At 44.3% G+C, this 20,269-nt stretch overlaps 1 protein-coding gene across 4 annotated transcripts in view; it reads left to right on the plus strand.

The window, feature by feature from the left end:
- The window catches only part of ANTXR1 (ANTXR cell adhesion molecule 1), a 169,324-nt gene that overhangs the window by 37,719 nt on the left and 111,336 nt on the right, over positions 1-20,269 (plus strand). For all 4 annotated transcript variants that reach the window (XM_043503032.1, XM_043503029.1, XM_043503030.1 and 1 more), the window contains exons 9-10: positions 4,508-4,568; positions 11,769-11,867. In XM_043503032.1, the coding sequence (XP_043358967.1) occupies positions 4,508-4,568; positions 11,769-11,867 (160 nt within the window). The remainder of the gene's footprint in view (positions 1-4,507; positions 4,569-11,768; positions 11,868-20,269) is intronic.

Genomic DNA, 20,269 nt, shown 5'->3' on the forward strand with positions numbered 1-20,269 from the left:
AAAACCAACTAGGGAACTAAAGGCAGAATTATATTAGACTTCTTTTAATCTTTCATTGCATCTAGAAGAGAATCTAATCATCTATAATCCTATTGATTGGTACCCTTCCATAATTTATCTCTCCTCTTTAATTTAACACCCTGCTTGTTCATTACATTTCACCCTTATACCCACATAGGATTTATTGGTCTCTACTGCATTCCTAATCTCTCTTCATATCTCAGCTCTTAAATTTGTTCTGTCAGTGTTGCATTTGCCATAGAAAGTTTTAAGACGGAAAATTAAACTCTCCAAGTGCTGTATGTTACACAGGTATCTGAGCTCCTATAGGAAAAAGGATATACCAAAAGGACAAATCTTATCCCAGAATCCACTGAGTTCAGTGAGAATCTCACATGTGCATCCGAAAAGCCAAATTGTTTGTCCTTTGCCAAATCTAAGATGCATCATTATTTTTTCTTGAGATCATAATGTGCTTTTATGGCCAGCTTTTCAAATGGGCCTCTCAAACTATACATGCAAATGTTTCTTGTGTGTCCACCAACATGTACAAGTTAGATGAGCATGCACACATAAAGATAGTGAGAGACAGTTACCTAGTTTGCAACACACGTGTTCTGAACTTGTAAAATTTAGGGTGTGCATAATTTAGAATCCAGTTTGAAAATTTGGACCACGTGTGTACTTTGTGCATTATGATGCGTTTAATGTTTAAAATTGCTTTTCAGCATGATGTGTGGTCACATCTGACACTTCTTTCCTCTTCCCCCAAATCATCTCTGAAGCATGTTGCTTTTTGATGTACCAAATGCTAGTGTTGCTGGAAAGGAAGTACTGTATAAATAGAATTAAATTGCTGTTTTGTAATTGGCAACAGACTTTGTTTTTCAATGATTCACCAAAGCTTGGGTAATCAGTACCTAGACTCAGACTACAGGTCATTCACACTAACAGACATATGCACTAGCCCTCCTCTAAACTTCCACATCCTGTTTGCTCATTAAAAAGCCTACAGTCAATAAAACCTCCGTTAATAGAAAATGTCCTCCAGCTGCTGTGCCAAAGAAGCCTAGTTATAAACTGGTGGGCCAGCTCACCAGCCGGTGCATCAAATAAAGCTCCCAACAGCATCTGAGTTTCGGTTTCCCTTTCTTCAGGGATGGGTTTATTCCTCAGAACAAAACAGTCCAATGCAAGTCAACCAGTTCCTTTTCCCCTGACCCAGGATCTCCTGCAGATCTCCCTCCCAACTGAGCTGTTTATTGGCCTTGATCTAAGGACCAGGTGACCTACAGGCTATCACCTGATCCCTGGCCTCAGACCCCTCACCCGGGAGGCTGTGGGTTAGTAACAGGTAGGGCTAAGCCCGCCTCTCTTAAAGGGCTGTTCTACCCTGTGGTATGAGCAAGCCATGAACAGTACTTTAAATATCAATCTTCTGTGAGAACACACTATACAATATTTACATTTTCAAAGTTCTTTACAAACATTAACTAACTAATCCCTGTGAGATAGGGACCTGCTTATTATCCCCCTGGAATACATGGGGAAACTGAGGTAGTTGAGGCTAAGATTCCTTATTCAGGAGAGCACTTAAGCATGTGTTTATCTCCAATCACATGCCATTGAAGTCAATGGGATGTATACACTTTTTTTTTTCCCCCTGAGGAGGGATGGACTTAAGTATGGGCTTCCCTAAACTGTAAGAGTGATTTATACTAGGTCCTCTGCCTGGCAACTGACTGAACGCTGCCCCACACTATTTCATTGGCTTGCTTGAGCCAGGTTACCTAATCCCTCCAGCAGCAAAGAGCCTTCCACCATCCTGGAAGGGAGGAAAGCAGCTGACCTCATGAAGTCTACTAAGGCATATCTTACCTATATGTGAAGTCCTTTGATACTATTGCTCCTCATAATGATGAAAGGTGGGGACTGTTGGAATGATTACTTAATGCTACTGGGACTTCATTGTGTTTGTTAATGATGTTAGGGTACTTAGAGTTATGGATTTTTTTATTATTATTTTAAAATCTAAATAAATGCAAGCAAATATTATTATAGGTATTCTAGTAAGCCCTATAGGCCAGCTCAGAGGTGGAAAAAATATGATTTTTTTTGTATTACAGAGTACAAAACAATACAGAAATAAAGCTGGTTTCAAAAGAAAGAAATTTTATTATTTTTAATTTGAATTTTCTTGCAAAAGCGTTTATCAAGTTATAAGATTTGTTCCCCCCCTTCTTTTTTCACCTTTTCCCTTTGTCCTCCATGTTTCCATTTTACTGCTGAAAGGGAGGTGTAGGGAAAGGAAAAATTGAAAACCAAAAGATTTTTTGGTTTGGGGTTCCTTTTGAAAAGAGGTAAAACTTTAAGAAGAATAGAAAAAAGTGTGTGAAAAGTTTCCATTTTTGAAACAGAGCCATTTGTCAATGAAAAGAATATTTTTTCCTTGGAAAAATGTCAACTAGCTGTATTAAGTTGATTAGAACCTCCCCTGTATGAATGGTCAGTGGGGCCACTTGTGGAGTAAGCTAGTACCAGAATCTAGTTTTAGGAATGGCTAGACAGCACCCGTATGGTATCTGGCAGGCGGCATATTACAACACCTACCCACCTCTGATCTTCAGTATCCTTTTTCTGATTCTGCTTTCAGAGCCTTCTTTTGCTTGTCGATTGTACTCTCGACTGTATAACTGCTGCTTCTCTCTCTTTCTCTATTTGTTTCTTCCTTGCAGTTCTATCTGACTGGCCTTGTTGTTCCTCCAAAGCTTCTCCTTTTTCCCATGCACTGTCAATCTGTCAGCAGCTCAGAAGGACCTGGTTCTCTTCGGTCCCTGGTATCCCAGAAGACTTTGGCATCACTGCTTCTGAGTGACTAATAAGCCGTTCCAAAAAAAAAAACAATCTCAGACAAACTCGTAACTATATCTGCACCTTTTGCAAGCAGGTATTTCTGATGCATAGAGCCTTAATTACAGTGAAATCCTGGATTGTCTATTATCTTAACGTAATTTATCGTATTAGCTGTAGTTTGTTTCTTACAGATGTTTCAGTTTAAGGTTGGGAAAATAATTTTGCTGCTGAATAGAGTTGTGGTGCTTGGCCAACATAATCTGGCCTCTCAGAGTTGGCTAAAATTTGATCAGTTTATGTGCTGCCTCTCCGATGTCCCATCCCAGAATGGGGCTGGGCAGTCACAATTCCTTGTTAAGGTCCCCAAATCCTGCAAAGACTTACACGTGATTGTGGAACTACTCGCAGTGTGTAGAGCGAAGCATGTGTATCAGGCAATGCAGCATCAGGGCTGTCATTGGCAATGAACAGCTGGATCAGTTCTAACACGGTATTTGAATAGTAATACTCCCAACCAAGAGAATGGCTGGCGATACGCGCAGCCCAATGTTCCAAAGGTATCCGTAGCTTGAAACTGAACCTGTGGCTTTGGGGGTACGTCTACACTGCAGTTAAAAACTCACAGCTGGCCCATGCCGGCTGACTTAGGCTCCCAGGGCTGTTTAATTGCAGTATAGATATTTGGGCTTGAGGTGGAGCCCAAGCTCTAGGACCCTGCAAGGTGGGAGGGTCCCAGCATTTGGCCTGCAGCCCAAACCCCAACAGCTACATTACATAAACAGCCCCACGAACCACGGTCAGTGGTCTAAGGATGACTAATTGCAGTGTAGACATACCCAGAGACTGTTTACATTCAAACTTGTATTGGTTTAGTTAAACTGGTGCAAACCTGTGTAGACACACTTCAGTTTAGCTTAAAACCGTTTCTAATTGAAATAAGAGCACCCACAGGCACATTAGTTTAAAAACAATCCTTAAGTTAAACTGGTGCAAATCTGCATGTGACAAGCTGTTAGACATAGGGTATGTCTACACTACATCTGTGGCAACGGCACAGCTACGGTGCTGCAGCTGTGCCACTGTAGTGCAGTCACTTCTTGCACGGACGGAAGGGGTTTTCCCGTTAATGTAGTCAATCCACTTCTCTGAGAGGTGGTAAGTTAGGTTGACAGAAGAATTCTTCCATCGACCTATCCACCTCTACATAGTGGGTTATGTTGGCTCAGGGTGCAAAATTTTTCACAGCTCAGAGCAACATAGCTAGGTGGATCTAATTTTAAGTGACATTCAGGCCTTAGACTGCAGGCTTAGGGGGCTAGATTCTCATTTGCACCATTCTGGCAGTGTAAATGGGTGTCGTTTTCAGTGTAAAGGGGCATTAAGGTAAATGAGAACAAAGGCCCTTGGGGTCAAGAGTTATGCCTTATCGTAACTTAAAAGTTAGATCAATAAAGTTATGTCACTCAGGGGCATGAAAAATTGCACACCCTTAGCATTGTAGCTATGCAGACCTACCCCCTGGTGTAGACATGGCTAGGTCGACAGAAGAATGCTTCCATTGACCTGGCTACTGTTGCTCAAGGAGGTAGAGTTCCTACATAAAATACCTTCCAAGATATTTTATCACATTTCTTCTTTCTTTCTTGGCTTCTAGATTTTGAAGAAATCATGCATAGAGATTCTTGCAGCGGAGCCTTCCAGTATATGTGCAGGAGGTAAGTTTAAACCAGCCCTCCGTGTTTACCAGTGCAATTGTTTCTGTCCACCCATCCCTGATCCCTAAGGAGCCCAGAATAATTGAGTTAATTGGAGTTAATTTCTAAAATATTTTGCTACTTTCGTGAAATTTCACAAAATGAGATTTTTTTTGACTCAAAATGAAGGAAATTAAAAACAACCATGCTCAGTTCTGAAAACTAATCTTTTTTTTAATCTAAACTATGACCTTAACTTTGATCTAAATGATGACAACTCAAAGCAGCCCATTTTTCATCAAACAGTGCTAACCTTTAAGCAAAAATGCTGTGAAATTTCAAAGCCAGGCTGCAAAATCAGATCATCTTTGTGAAGAGACAGATTTGGAGGTTTTCAGACTTCATTGTGAATACTTCTTACACTCTGCTTTACTATAAACAGTACACGCTGGCAAGCAGCAAACCCCTCTCAGTTAGCCTCGCTTCATATATTGTCAGAGTATAAATCAAGAGTGGGATTTTTTCCAAAGCACTCAGTTAGTCTCACCCTTCTCCCATTAATGTGAATGCTAAAACTCCCTAGCAGAGGTGGGCCTTGAACAAAAGGTTGCATAAAAATTTTCTGGAACCCCTGAGAATGATTTTAAGTGGTCAGTTAAGACACCATACAGTTTGACTGACATTGAATTGTGCTGATCCCTTTTCCTGTGCTCACTCTAATACAGTTATACCATTTACTTTGAGGACTAAAAGTCCCTGGGAAGTATTTCTGTGTTCAGCAAAATCCAACTCCAATCTGTACAATCTTGTATTTAGCTGTGACACTGAGTAAGTTTCCCAGACCTGAAGAACTACTCCGAGTAAACTCAAAAGCTTGTCTCTGTCACCAACAGAAGTTGCTCCAGTAAAAGTTATTACCTTGCTGCCTTGTCTCTTGAATATTATGGGACCAACATGGCTACAACTGCACTCCATATAAAATTCAGCCTCCTCAGACTGGAGTTTGAGAGATGCTCTCAGCATCGTCCAGCTATTCTCCGTATAATTCCAGATCCAGCTTCTTCCCATGAATTTTGTTAATTTTGCAGAGTGGATCCCAATTGTTTAATGCAGAACAGTCCTCTAGATAGAGGGGCCAGGACCAAAGCCAAAATATGCAGAGCAACACAATGATTCAATGATGAACTCTGCCAAAAAAAAATTCCATTTCATAATTTTGTAGCCCAAATAGGAAAGCCAATTGTAATTAGTTCTTTGTGTTTTCAGTTCAGAAGCATCTGTTCGATTCATCTTTCTTGAGTTTCCCACTATTGGAGTGACTGTGCATCTGCATTGCTAACAATGAATTGATGATAAGTTGAATTTAATAAAGAAATGATTGTGTTTTAATAGTGAAGTCAAGGTCCTGAAAAGAAAATGCCCATAACTTTCACATTCACTTATCCTTACTGTCATTTTTCGTTTTAGTTAATGCTGAGACTTAGTTGATCTGAGTTTATTTCTCCAAGGCTTATTACTTTGCTATTTTCCTCCCCCCCGTCCATTTAAAGCATTCTTGCTGAAAATCTGGACTGCATCAGTAATGACCTCTTGCATTTACAGAGATGCATTCACCCAAAAGGACTACAGAGCAATTTTAAAAATGCTGTTCAAATGATATACAGGAAACTCTCTATTCACCACTGAAATGCAATTGAATCTGGGCTGAACACAACAGGAACCTTGACAGAGCATAGTAACAATGTATAAAAGTTTTGGGAAAGAAGAGAAGAAGAGTACTAGGTCTGACTTTATATTCCATTTATACATAGTTTATGACGGGTTAGTAAATACTTAACAGATGATTTATTAACTGATTCATCAATTGCAATAGATTATTATAGAGTCCATTAGTTACTTATATTCATGGCTTATAACCTGCAACACCTTTTATGTGCTTAGAACAATCTACAGCACTACATTTATAAATCATGTCGCTAACATGCTTGTAACATCTATTAGCCACAGGGAAACCATTTACAAATGGAGCAGCCTTAATGTGACTGAATACTGTATCCCGTTGAAACAGCAGAGGGAAAATATAGGAAGACATTATGTAATGACTCAAATTAGAAATTGTCCAGGATGCCACAGATGGAGTGATGTTAACCCTGAAAACTGCCATGGGACTTTTTACTGAGCACAGTTACTCATCCAAGACCGCAGTGTTATGCCTTTTAACACATGCTGGGTACCAATTCAATAATAACACAATGTGCCAGCAATGCTAATTTGAGCAACAAGTCATTACTGCTTGGTGGGTGAAATGGGGCCCAAATCCTAAAGTCTGGGTTCAGACAAAACCTGTATTGAGTTCAAAGTGAAGTGGGAGTTTTCCCCGGAGTGAGGATTTCAAGCTTAAACTCACAGCTAGTAAAAATTTAAAGAATTATATAAATCTTAATAGAATTAGTTTCTCTGAGAATTACAAAGGGACGAATTATGGCAGCTATAGCTCATGGTCTGTGTGAGAGAGGGCACTCTTCCCCTAGTGCGCTTATGTAGAGCGTGGCTGTAATTTGGCTGCAGGCCTGGAGAATGCAAGGTGGGGGCCCAGAAAGGGTCTAGACTAGATCGGGCCATGATCCCCACACCCTGTATGTATTAGAATGGCATCACTGTGAGGAGGGCTGGCTACACCTTCCTGTCCTCTCTTTGGTACCCTGGAGGATTATGATTTAGGATATGTCGACGCTGCCTCAGGAGACACACCTGAGATAGTTAGATGAAAGCTCGCTCACGTAACAATAGCAGTGATGCTGTGGCAGCATGGACAGCTGCAAGGACTAGCCCCGCCTGCCTGGGAACATATTCCAGAGCCTTGCCCATGCTGCCTTGGCTTTACTACTGTTGTTACTAGAGCTAGTTTTAATCTAGTTACCAAAGCTAGCTCGGGTATGACTACATCTGCTGTAGTCACATCTCTGATGACAGGGTAGACATTACCCTTAGGCTGGCACACTGGCTCCAAACACTGCGGTTTGAGTGCTGTTCCTTGTGGTGTTCAGTGATCATGCAGTACTTAAAGTGCTTGCAAGAGCTCTGCTTTATTCTGTTTCTGCTTCCAACAGGCTGTGCCTAACAAGAGCTTCACGGTGTCACTCCCAGACATTCAGTCTGGGAAGCCCAGCCCTTAAAGGCACAGTCCCCAATACCACACACCTCACCCGCCCCCAGCCTCTGTCAGTTCGCAGCAGCAATGCCCCATTCTGAAAAGTTAGTCTCCATACTTGTTTGGTTTTGCGTAAATATAGAAATGTGATAGTCATCACTGGGCCTGTTAATTACAGTTCCAGACTGGATACATTATCACAAAGGTTTTGTACTCTACTGTACTTGGAATCCCATCCCATACGATTTCCATAATTGCTCCTAAGGATTTTACATCCCCCCACCCTCCAGAGCTCAGCACTGCTCCCCCTGTTCTTCTTGAATGATCTTGGACAATACAAAATGGGATTAAAAGGCAGCCTGCTTGGATAGATGTGCTGGGAATATTTGCAGCTGACCCCTTCCTGGCTATAAGAAAATGAGAACTGGAATAGAGCCCAGATTCCAGAGCGAATATGCTATTCTGACAGCTACAGTGCAGGAGTCCCTCAGGGTAATTAGATAAGGTGGTAGCTATGTCAGCAGGTGAGCATCTCCCACTGATGTAGCGCTGTCCACTCTGGTGGTTTTGTCAGTGAATCTTATCTCGGTCAGGGGGGTGTTTTTTCATACCCCTGACCAACAAAAGTTTTGCCAACAAAAATGCTAGTGTAGATAAAGCCACATGCACGGTGAGACTGATTTACAAGTGTCAGTGGGAGCTGAGTAACAATCTCCCCCTATTATTACTGCAGATGTCAGCTCAGCTGCAAAACTCCTCTTGATTTGATTTTTCTCCAGCTTGGGGCTCCGAGGGTTGCCCCCATGTTATAATTTTGTTTTGTTCTGGGACCGATTCCCTTCTATGATGAGATACCTGGCTCTGTGGATATGGGGAAAGCGGTGGACATGATATAGCTCGACTTTAGCAAAGCTTTTGAAATGGTCTCCCACAGTATTCTTGCCAGCAAGTTGAAAAAGTATGGGCTGGAGGAATGGACTATAAGGTGGATAGAAAGCTGGCTAGATTGTTGGGCTCAATGGGTAGTGATCAAAGTCTCGATGTCTAGTTGGCAGCCAGTATCAAGCAGAGTGCTCCAGGGGCCGGTTTTGTTCAACATCTTCATTAACTATCTCAATGATGGGATGGATTGCACCCTCAGCAAGTTCACGGATGACACTAAGCTGGGGGGAGAGGTAGATACGCTGAAGGGTAGGGATAGGGTCCAGAGTGACCTAGATAAATTGGAGGATTGGGCCAAAAAAAATCTGATGAAGTTCATCAAGGACAAGTGCAGAGTCCTGCACTTAGGACAGAAGAATCCCATGCACCGCTCTGGGCTGGGGACCGACTGGCTAAGCGGCAGTTCTGCAGAAAAGGACCTGGGGATTACAGTGGATGAGAAGCTGGATATGAGTCAACAGTGTGCCCTTGTTGCCAAGAAGGCTAACACCATATTGAGCTGCATTGCCAACACATCGAGGGAAGTGATCGTTCCCCTCTATTTGGCACTGGTGAGGCCACATCTGGAGTACTGTGTCCAGTTTTGGGCCCCCCTCTACAGAAAGGGTGTGGATATATTGGAGAGAGTCCAGCGGAGGACAACAAAAATTATCAGGGAGCTGGGGCACATGACTTACGAGGAGAGGCTGAGGAAACTGGGCTTATTTAGTCTGCAGAAGAGAAGAGTGAGGGGGGATTTGATAGCAGCCTTCAACTACCTGAAGGGGGGATCCAAAGAGGATGGAGCTCGGCTGTTCTCAGTGGTGGCAGATGACAGAACCAGGAGCAATGGTCTCAAGCTGCAGTGGGGGAGGTTTAGCTTGGATATTAGGAAACACTGTTTCACTAGGAGGGTGGTGAAGCGCTGGAATGGGTTACCTAGGGAGGTGGTGGAATCTCCATCCTTAGAGGTTTTTAAGGCCCAGCTTGACAAAGCCCTGGCTGGGTTGATTTAGTTGGGGTTGGTCCTGCTTTGAGTAGGGGGCTGGACTAAACGACCTCCTGAGGTCTCTTCCAACCCTGACCTTTTACGATTCTATGCCATGATACAATATGGCTCTGTTCAGCTGTGACACACAAGGGATACAGAACACAGATTGATCTATTCTTCTCGACCTCATGTGATACAGCAGGGCCAGAGGGCAGCAGGAGAGTGATTGATGGGAGGTATATAAACCCCAGGATGGTCAGCGCCTTATTCCCTGTAGACTAAGGAGAGGTTACTACAGATTAATTAGAGCACCTGGAGCCAATGAAGGCCCAGCCTGAGACCTAACAAACCCCCCTGCTTCAGTCACACAGGAAGAAGAAAGGAGAGGCATACTGGTGTTGATCAGAGGATTAGAATACCAAGGGAAGGGAGACTCTGCCCAGGCAGAGCAGAGGGACTCCCTCAGCACAGCAAACAGAGAGAAACCCTGCCCGGGGGAAAGAGGGCAAGAAGCCTGTGTGCCGAAGGGGCTGGGACCGGAATGGGGGTGAACCTGGGTCCCTTCCCTGCTCTCCTTCTCTCCCCCTCCAGGACACTTGAGGAACCCAAGACTAGGGGTCAGGGTGGTGCCGTGACCCACCACACCAAGGAAAAGTGCGGGACCCACCACAATAGCATTGGCCATTTGCCACACTCAGCTACAAGCCAAGGGAAGGTTTGCCCCTTTTCTGCCCATAGCCATGGGCCATATGGAGCTGCAGAACTCCCTAACTCCACCAAAAGATTTCTGGGAGTATGGACAAGTTGTTGTTGCACCCCTTCTGTGTGCGGACTCAGTTATATTGTTTGGTGCAGGAATATCATCAGTCTTTCCCCTCATTGCTACTGTTGGTTCAGCTCCAGTTGCAGCAACACTGGAAGTAAGATTGTAGCCAGGGATCCAGGAGTCTGCTGGTGTTTTAACCACATTATCCAGCCATGCTTGCTCAAAGCAGGTCTCTGCTCACTGTGGGGATAAAAATGCTGGTGGGGCTTAAAATGTCTAAGCTAGCACTCCTTTTGCAGCTACCCACCAGTAGAGCTGAACAGGTGGTATAATGCAGCGGTAGGAAAAACGTCAGCAAGGCCTTGGGGAGCACCGGGGCTGGGATTGTGACTAGCATGTCCATCCAAGCATGCTAGATTTCCCCACCGGTGCAGGACTAGACACAGTCTAGCTAAGCATTTGTGTCCATCTTTCAAGCTAGTATTGTAGTGTGTGGAACAGACACATGGAGACTGGGACAGTTTTGCAGATTTCTAGGGAAATGGTCAAGATTTGACATATGGAAAATTTTCTTTCTCTGAAAAATATGGTTTCATCAAAACCAAATTTTCCACAGGGAAATGTCAGCTCAGGTGAAAACTTTTGATTTTTCCTGCAGAAGATGTTGAACTGAAAATGTTTGTTTCAAGTCCACTTAAAATGTTTCATTTCAAGTTTTGGGTTTAAAAAACCCCAAATTTGTTAAGTTGGAACAGAACAAAAAATTTCATTCCATTTTGAACTGTCAATTCAAAATGAAAATCTTTGTTTTTTGAATCAATTTCAAACTTGACAGGGGAAAACTGAGAACTTTAGACTTAAAAATTTCATACCAAGGCCAGGCCTACGTCACAGGGTAAGATTGATGTAGGCTGCCTTGCATCATCCTGAGTGTGGAAGTGTCTTCACTTAAATTTGACTCCCGATGATGTAAATGCCTCTCTACGCCAGTTTAGTAACACCCCCTCCCCGAGCGACATAGAGTCATGATTGATGTAGTGAGGTCGACGCCGTGTCAATGTAGATGCTACATTGCTTACATCGATAGATACTGGCTTTTGGGAGCCATCCCAAATTGCCCCACACTGCCAGTACAATCGATGCAAGCAGTACTGCACTGGACATGCACTGCTGACACAAGGAGCAAAGTGTAGACACGCACAAATGATATAACTACTGCGGCAGCTATGTGCCGACATAAGTTAGGTCGACTTAATTTTGGAGTGTAGACATGGCCCAGGACTTCTCATTAGAAATTTCTTTCAGGAAGAAAATGTATGTTGTCTGATCAGCTCTAACTGGTCCCTGTTATTACTGATGTGAGGCAAATAATCCATTTCATCTTTGCTTCAGAGTCGTTCCAAGTCGTGGTGAGAGGGAATGGTTTCCGACACGCCCGGAATGTCGATCGAGTGCTCTGCAGCTTCAGGATCAATGAAACGGTTACTGTCAGTGAGTAGTTTGTTGTTATATCTTCACTAGCGGCTGTTTTCCTCCAAAAGACTTTGACAGTTTAGTCCTTTGGGGGTTGTCATCCTGAGAGGGAGAGCTCTTGAATGCAGGGTGTTGCAGCTCAGGGCTAGTACCTGGGTTGCAATGAACTGAAAGAAAGCCACTTCCTGGGCATGGTTTCATCAGGTATTAATGAGCAGGGAGGTGCACATCAATGAGGGACTTACACTGTTTGGTGGACAGGCAGTGTGAATGCAGAATGTTGTATCCCAAATAAAAACACATCTAAGTTTTCCTGGCAACCACGGCAGCCTTTGCTGCATCTCGCATGGGTGGAACAGAGCTGGCCCTAATTGGATTTTAGAGTTAATAGTTAAGAACTGCATAAATTGGCTCCAGATGCACTGAATAGTTCAGCACTCTTTTCACGGCTGCTATGTCCAATATGGGCAAAAGACAAGACGGCCTGTTCTATTGGTTTAAAAGTTAAACAGATTATGCCAAGCAGCAAAATTTGAGAGACGCTCATCCTTCCTCCCGACCCCAGGCCGCAATCAGGAAAATGGAAATAGGACCCTTAGCCTTCCCTGAGCTCCCATGAAAGATTTGATCCACTCTTAGGAGTTCCATCAGGAAGAGATGACATTTATGTCACAGGATAAACCCAGTGTTTTGCCTGTATAAGACCTGTGACTGTGAGTATCTGAATGGAGACACTTGAATTGTGGGGGGAAAAGATATCCTTGTGTATGTATATGAGGGTTCCTGGATAGATATTGTGGGAAGTGTGAGTCTAGAGTGGATCTGTTTCTCCTCTTGCTTTTTATTATTTGTATGCCTAGGAGCCCTAGTCATGGATTGGGACCCCATTGTGCAAGGCACTACACAAACACAGAACAAAAAGACAATCCTGGCCCCAAAGAGTTTACAATCTTAGACCTGCCTTATACCAGTATAACTCCATTGCCTCAGTGGTATGACTCTTACTTTACGCTAGGAGAAGAGAGAGTTAGACCCAATGTGTAACAAGCAGTCAGTGCTTTGGGCTTCACCTGGGTGAAAGGAGCTATTGAGCCTTAAGATATTTTTATTTTCTGTCTGCTCTGGTATTCCTGTGAGCCAACTAGGCTTTGAGAACCAAATGACGTAGCTCATCTCTAACACCATAAGGGAGGGGAGAATTCATCTTGCATAATGTGGAACCAATGCAAAAGCTGATAGATTGAGAACAGAGCTTGACTCTTCAAAGAACATATTTTTTTCTTTTAAAAGAACCGTCTTACAATACATCAAAGTCAAATGGCTGAGCACTGGACTTACTCACTCTTCTTTGGCACAGTTGCATCAAGCTGGACAGCTTTCCTGACAGCTGAGGTTTCCTGATCCTTGTAATAGCCCAAGTGTTGATGATGGCACTGAATGGCGTTGAGCTAATTGGCTGATTCAAAGGAAATTAACACCAAGTACTTGCACGCAGAACTAATCTGAGCACATTAAAGGTCCCACTTCTCCTTTTGGGTGTCTGTAATTTGCTAGTTAAAGCCTAAGAGCAGCTTGCCATGGCTGTCTGCCTTGCAAAGAATGGGGGTAAGAGGTTAGGACAGGTATGCTTGTGGGTCTGAGACTTAAGGACTGTAACTTGTGTCTGATTCTTCCAGTGTTATATTGCTTGGTTGTAAGCAGAATGTTTGGTTGGTCATAGGTTAACGGTTTCCAACCTGGATTTCTTTTCTCTGAGACAGTAGGAAAGGAAGTAATAGGGCTCAGGTGAGCGCTGTCAGTGGGAAAGCTGGAACAATGAGGTGGGGAAGGAGAGGCAAGCAAAAACACTCATGGGAACAGGGTGAGTGGGGCTCCTTGAAGAGGCAGCTGGTCAGCACACAGATATCAGCATCAGTTGTACCAACTGGCCAGCGATGGGAGCTGCAGCTGCATACTGAGTGCAATAGGTGAGAGGTGGGTTTCAAGAGGAAGAACTGCAGAGCCGGCTCTCGGATTCTTGCTTTCCTTTATGAGCCCCCAAAATAAAACTGACACTTACCAGAAAATCCTGGGCTTTGGATACAGGCCACATGAAAGCACTGAGCCTTGTCTGGCTTCTACCTCAATGATGGGGCTAAGCCACAAAGTTTCCTGCTCAGATCTGAAGTGCTCCAAAGCTCAGGGGAGTTCAGATCAAGGCTTTGGTTTGGGCCCCTCTCTGTTATAAAGTCTCACCTAGCTCTGCTCTACAGCTGGGAAGGAAATTACTTTTTTTTTAACCATTCAGATTTAAAGAAAAATGAATCTTTAGTTTCATTTTTTGCTGAACATTTTCTTAGAATCTTGTTTGGGTTTTTATTAAAAAAAAAAAAGAAAAGTCAATATAAAGCCAAAAAAGTCAGGTTTTGGTTGCTGAAAACTGAAAATTGTTTTAGTTTTCCGGTTTTTGCTTTCAATGAAAATATGAAAAAATTCTGCAAAAACAGAATTTTCTCTGTGTGAAAATTTCCATTTTGTCAAAAAATATTGATGGGGAAATTTTGACTCTCTCTTCGCTGTTCCAGGGCCTCATTCCTGAGCATCCTTTGGGCCTGAGAGCCTTTTCGGAGACCCAAGTCCTCACGGCCCTTTGAGTTTTAGAAGAACAGTCCATGTGAACATGTTCAATGACATTCTAATTTTGGGACCCCACAAGGGGAGGATTTACAAAGTGTGTGCGGGAGGGGGGGATTAAGGATCGGACTGGCTGTTTTGTAATCAAGAGGCAGTTTTGTAATCTTATTCTTCCCTCTCTTCCCATGGCTGAGAGGACAGAATCCTTGCTGTGTTGTAGATTCTGAACTCTTAATACTGCTGGGTCTGAACCACCGCTAGGAATCCAAACCCTGTCCCGAGAATTTGGGGTGTTCATATCCTATGTCCACTTCCAAGTTTTATGGCTTGATCCTGTATGGCTTTAGTCAGTAAGTATGATGGCCAGAATCAAGAAAATCCAGAATAACAATGGGCAGAAGTGTGTGTGTATGTGTGTGTGTGTGTAGGGGGGGTGGGGTGGAGAAAACTTGTGTCAAAACTGAAAGTCCAGATGGTGTCTATTTTATATGAGCCATTTCATCGATCCCTAGTTTACAATAGCATTACCAGTTCCACTCCATCTAGCTTCCACAATGGCAGCAATACAGTGAATTTGCTTTGCTAGTTTCCATAAAAACAAGCTGGGCATTGATTGTGCAGAGCTGTGGGAACGTGGTCCCACTAAGTGACTAATGAGGAAGATTCAGTATATTGAGGGAAGAGTGTTTCCATATATGTTCCTTTCTGCTCTTTTCCCCTGACTAGAGTGACGGTTGAAGGGATTTCAGTTTTGTTTTTTTTAATTTTTTGCCCTGAGTTCGTAAGTTTCTGTTTTGAAACAACCTTCTGCTTCAAGAGCTGGGTCTCAGAACAAGAACCCTGAATCTGCACTACAGGGCAATTGGAAATATGGTCCTTATCTTGATGTTTGGACTTTAATTGTTTTTTGAAATATTGAAGATACTTAGCATTTTTCAGCCAAAATGATCAAAACATCTCCAGGAGACAGATAAGTTTCACTACCACTATTTTAGAGATGGGGAACCTGAGGCAAAGAGGGGGCCATGACTTGCCCCAAAGGAGTCAGTGGCAAATCTAGGAGAAGAAACAGCTTGTGCTGACTCCCAGTCTGATATCCTAGCCAGTGGTCTATGGTGTGTCCCTTTTGAAGTTAGTGTTCAGGTTTTCTGAAACCCTTTTTCCATTCCTAGGAGATATCCCATCTGTCTACCTACATAGCTGTCTCTCTGTGAGCCATACTTGCATGGTTCATATTACTGTAAAGAGCCCATGGGGTGATATTTGTCCTTACAACACCCCTGTAAGGCAGAGCAGTGCTATTATCCCCATTTTGCAGATAGGGAATTGAGGCATGGAGAGACAAAGTGATTTGCCAAGGTCACTGGCAGAGCTGGGACTAGAACCCAGCTTTCTAGAATCCCAGACTGGCAACCTAACTGCTCAACTATCCTTCTTCTCCCAAGTATCTGTGAAGACTCTTCAATAATTTATCCCCATTTTCCTCCAGAGCAGACTGGAGAATACCGTCAGCACTGTCTCACAACAGCTGTGAGATCTATCTCCCCTGCGATGTTAACTGTGACACACAATCTGTATTTTAATCTGCCTCTCCTCTGTAATTGGCTGTCTTGGCCGCGGCTCACTCTGTGGCCAGGCATTCCAGCAAACGTCTGAACGTCTTTTATGAAACTGTAATGCTGTCAGTCAGCTTTATGCTATTCAGTGCATTCTGCCCATTGAGAGATAAAATTCTAGCTTGCCAAGAGGAGGAACCAGTTGAAGTGAATGTAACCTCACTCCCAAACACTGTGACCTAGTAGTTAGATGGCTTGAAGAGGATTTCTTCCACCACTTTTGTTTGCTTGCTGTATCTATCTATCTGGGTATTTATAAGAGCATCCATCGTCATAATATCTAAGCAGCTGCCAGAAGGGAATAACCTCTATTATCACAACAACTCAGGGGCCTACATATCTAACATCTCCTTCCAGTGCCCCTGTAATGCGAAGCCAAAGTCCTCTATTACCCAGAGACCTGGTATAGTGACCATAGAAATTGTCCCCTCCCAGCCAATATGGATCAACCCTGATCTGAAGAGAAGTCCTCTGCGGGCAAAGGGTGTAGCTCAGTCTCTCCCAGGTAGTCCTTGGTACCTTGTGCTATTTGCAGCTGATTATTTTGAGGCAGATACTAGGAACTGGGCCGAGATCCGTCAACTAGATTCTCATAGCCCTGGTCTGGATTTGATTTGGTACCCTAGAGGTGAAAGGTCGCTCACCCCACTGCCAAGCCAAGAAGAAAAGCTAAAACCCCTGAGCCAGCCACCTCCTTGTACTGGGAACTCAACAGATTCTGTCTGGGGCCAAATTCTAGGGCCAGATTCTCTACCAGTGTAATATTGGCACAGCTACTGTAGCTTTGAGCTGTGCTGACTTTTACCCAGAGAGGATTTGGCCTGTTGTTATTTTTAATACAGCACTGCAGACCCAGCCTGCTCTTTTGATGTGTTTTTGTGACACTTGGCTGTAACACGTTTAAAATATGAGTTAACTCAGGGTTTGTCTACACTATGAAATTAGGTCGATTTTATAGAAGTCGATTTTTAGGAAACAATTTTGTACAGTCAATTGTGTGTGTCCTCACTCAGCGCATTAAGTCAGCGGAGTGCGTCCACAGTACCGTGGCTAGTGTTGACTTTCGGAGCGGTGTACCGTGGGTAGCTATCCCACAGTTCCCGCAGTCTCTGTTGCCCATTGGAATTCTGGGTTGAGCTCCCAATGCCTGATGAGGCAACAACATTGTCATGGGTGGTTCTGGGTACGTGTCATCAGTCACCCCTCCCTCCCTCCGTGAAAGCAACGGCAGACAATCATTTCGCGCCCTTTTTCCTGGATTGCCCGCACAGACGCCATAGCATGGCAAGCATGGAGCCTGCTCAGATCACCGCTGCAGTTGTGAGCGTTGTAAACACCTCACGCATTATCCTGCAGTATGTGCAGAACCTGCAAAAGCAGGCAAGGAGGCGACGATAGCGCGATCACCATAGTGATGAGGACATGGACACAGGCTTCTCTCAAAGCTCGGACCCAGCAGCTGTTCAATGCTAGAGGCCGCTGGGGATGGTGTAGCAGTGATCAGAGGAGAGCAGAGCAGGATCTAAAGCCTGCAGTAGGGGGCAGGAATCCCAGTCTCCAATCTCAGGGGCTACAGAAAGAGTTGTCTTTCCTGTCCAGGTCTCAAAGAGCTGGACATTGTTATAGCAAGTCCTAGACCAAGGATTCAGCAGGGGCAGGTTGAGAGCCTTTCACACCTGGGGAAGTTTCACTCTGAGCCCCTAGTGCTATACAAGAAGCTGCAGGTGTTTTCTCATTCCTTTTTCCCCTCTGTCCCCTTCCCTGACTTTCTTTACCTCCCTTCTCCCTATCTCTTACTCTCTGTAAGAATCCTAAAAGGACCATGGTTAAAAAGTGAAAGAAAAAGTCAGTGAAACCAATATTCCAATTGTTATTGCTGCTTGCTGTGTGCTCCACAATATCTGTGAGAGTAAGGGGGAGATGTTTAAGGCAGGGTGGGAGGTTGAGACAAATCGCCTGGCAGCCGATTACGCACAGCCAGACACCAGGGCAATTAGAAGAGCCCAGCTGGGCACGCTGAACGTCAGAGAAACTTTGAAAACCAGTTTCATGACTGGCCAGGCTACGGTATGGCAGTTCTGTTTGTTTCTTCTTGATGAAAACCTGCCCCCTTGGTTGACTCTACTTTCCTTTAAGCCAACCGCTCTCCCCCCCTTCGATCACCGCTTTCAGAGGCAATAAAGTCATTATTGTTTCAAATTCATGCATTCTTTATTAATTGGTCACACAAATAGGGGGGAAAACTCGCAAGCTAGCCCAGGAGGGGTGAGTGAGGAGGGAAGCACTGGGTGGGGTGGTGGAGGAGGGAAGGACAAGGCCCCACTGCCCTTCAAAACTTATTGAATGCCAGCCTTCTGTTGCTCAGGCAATCCTCTTGGGTGGAGTGGCTGGGTGCCCGTAGCCTCCCCCCCCCGCGTTCTTGGGCATCTGGGTGAGGAGGATATGGAACTTGGGGAGGAGGGCAGGCGGTTGTACAGGGGCTGCAGTGGTGGTCTGTGCTCCTGCTGCCTTTCCTGCAGCTCCACCAGAGCGGGGCTGGTGGCTGGAACCCCAGACCGGCAGCGGGCTCAGTGGCTCAGCCCGCTGCCAGTCTGGGGTCCCGGCCACCGGCCCCGCTCAGCCCAGCCCGGGGTTCCGTCCATGCCCTTGGAGATTTTGGCATATATATTGGCATTTTGACTTTTGGAACGGAGTTCTGCCTGCACGGATTCTTCTCCCCATACAGCGATCAGATCCAGTACATCCCGTTCCGTTCATGCTGATGAGCTCACCACGCTGGCCAAACAGGAAATGAAATTCAAAAGTTCCCGGGCTTTTCCTGACTACCTGGCTAGTGTATCTGAGTTGAAAGTATTATCCAGAGTGGTTACAATGGAGCATTCTGGGATAGCTCCCGGAGGCCAATACTGTCGAATTGCGTCCACAGTACCTCAAATCCGGAATGGCAATGTCAATTTTAGCGCTACTCCCCTTGCCGAGGTGGAGTACAGAAACTGGTTTTAAGAGCCCTTTAAGCCGACAAAACCAGGTTGGTTATGTGAACGGATTTAGTTTTAATTCAGCCTAACGCAGCTAAATTTGACATAATCGCATACTGTAGACGATGCCTCAGTTAGGGATTAATGGGAACCATATGGGGGCTGGGTAGCTCAGCTGTTTTGTTCGTTTGAAACCTCTTAGCATCTGATTATATCAGGCAAGATACTTATTTTAAAGATAAGATGAAGCCAGCAGTTCCTAAAATCTTAGATCAGCTGAAATGAAACTCAAAACAAGATGGACAAGACTCACTGAGGTCATTAAAGCCATGGAGCTAATAGATTTCAGTATATATTTTATTGGGATTATACACAGAATCGTGGAAATACAGGGCTGGAAGGGACCTTGAGAGGTCATCAAGTCCAGCCCCCTGCTCTGAGGCAGGATCAAGTAAGCCTAGACCATCTCTGACAGGCGTTTGTCCAACCTGTTCTTAAAAACCATCACCACCTCCCTCAGAAGCCTGTTCCAGATTTTAACCACCCTTAGAGCTAGAAAGATTTTCCTAGTATCTAACCTAAATCTCCCTTGCTGCAGATTAAGCCCGTTACTTATTGATGAGGGATGATGGTGAGGAGAGGTGAGAGAATCAACTTGTAATATTCATAGTTACAAGATGAAAAATGAAAAGGGAGAGAAGAGGAACATCCGCTAAAGTTGTGAGCGACCGGCTGAGCTGGACTGTGATCAGCTGTACATCCACCAACAGGATTTTTCTGCATCTGGCAGGAACAGTTAGAAACACTTTCAGATTGTACGGGCTCAAATGGATTTATCCAGAGAGATTCTAATTACAATCCACCCGAATTACCTGTGTTGTCATTCGTTCTTATTCTCCAGGATCGTCTGGATGTCCCAAACAAATTCAATGGACTCATTGTTCAGGGCATTGTACATGCACATAGCAAGAGACGGTCCCTGCACCAAAGAGTTTACAAGCTGACTAGCCAGACAAAGAGTGTGAGGGAAAATAGAGGTGAAGTGACTTGCCCAAGGTCACACAGCTGGTTAGTAGCACAGCCAGGGGTAGAACCTGTGTCTTTTGATGATTAGACCAGCACTTGGCCCACAGGACCAAACAGCTCTTTACCTTAATGCAGCAGAGTGAGCTAGCCATGGCGTGGCACCGGCAACAAGGAAGGAGAAAATATC

This window comes from Dermochelys coriacea, chromosome 26 (genome assembly GCF_009764565.3).
Source record: "Dermochelys coriacea isolate rDerCor1 chromosome 26, rDerCor1.pri.v4, whole genome shotgun sequence".
In the NCBI taxonomy this organism is placed as follows: domain Eukaryota; kingdom Metazoa; phylum Chordata; order Testudines; family Dermochelyidae; genus Dermochelys; species Dermochelys coriacea.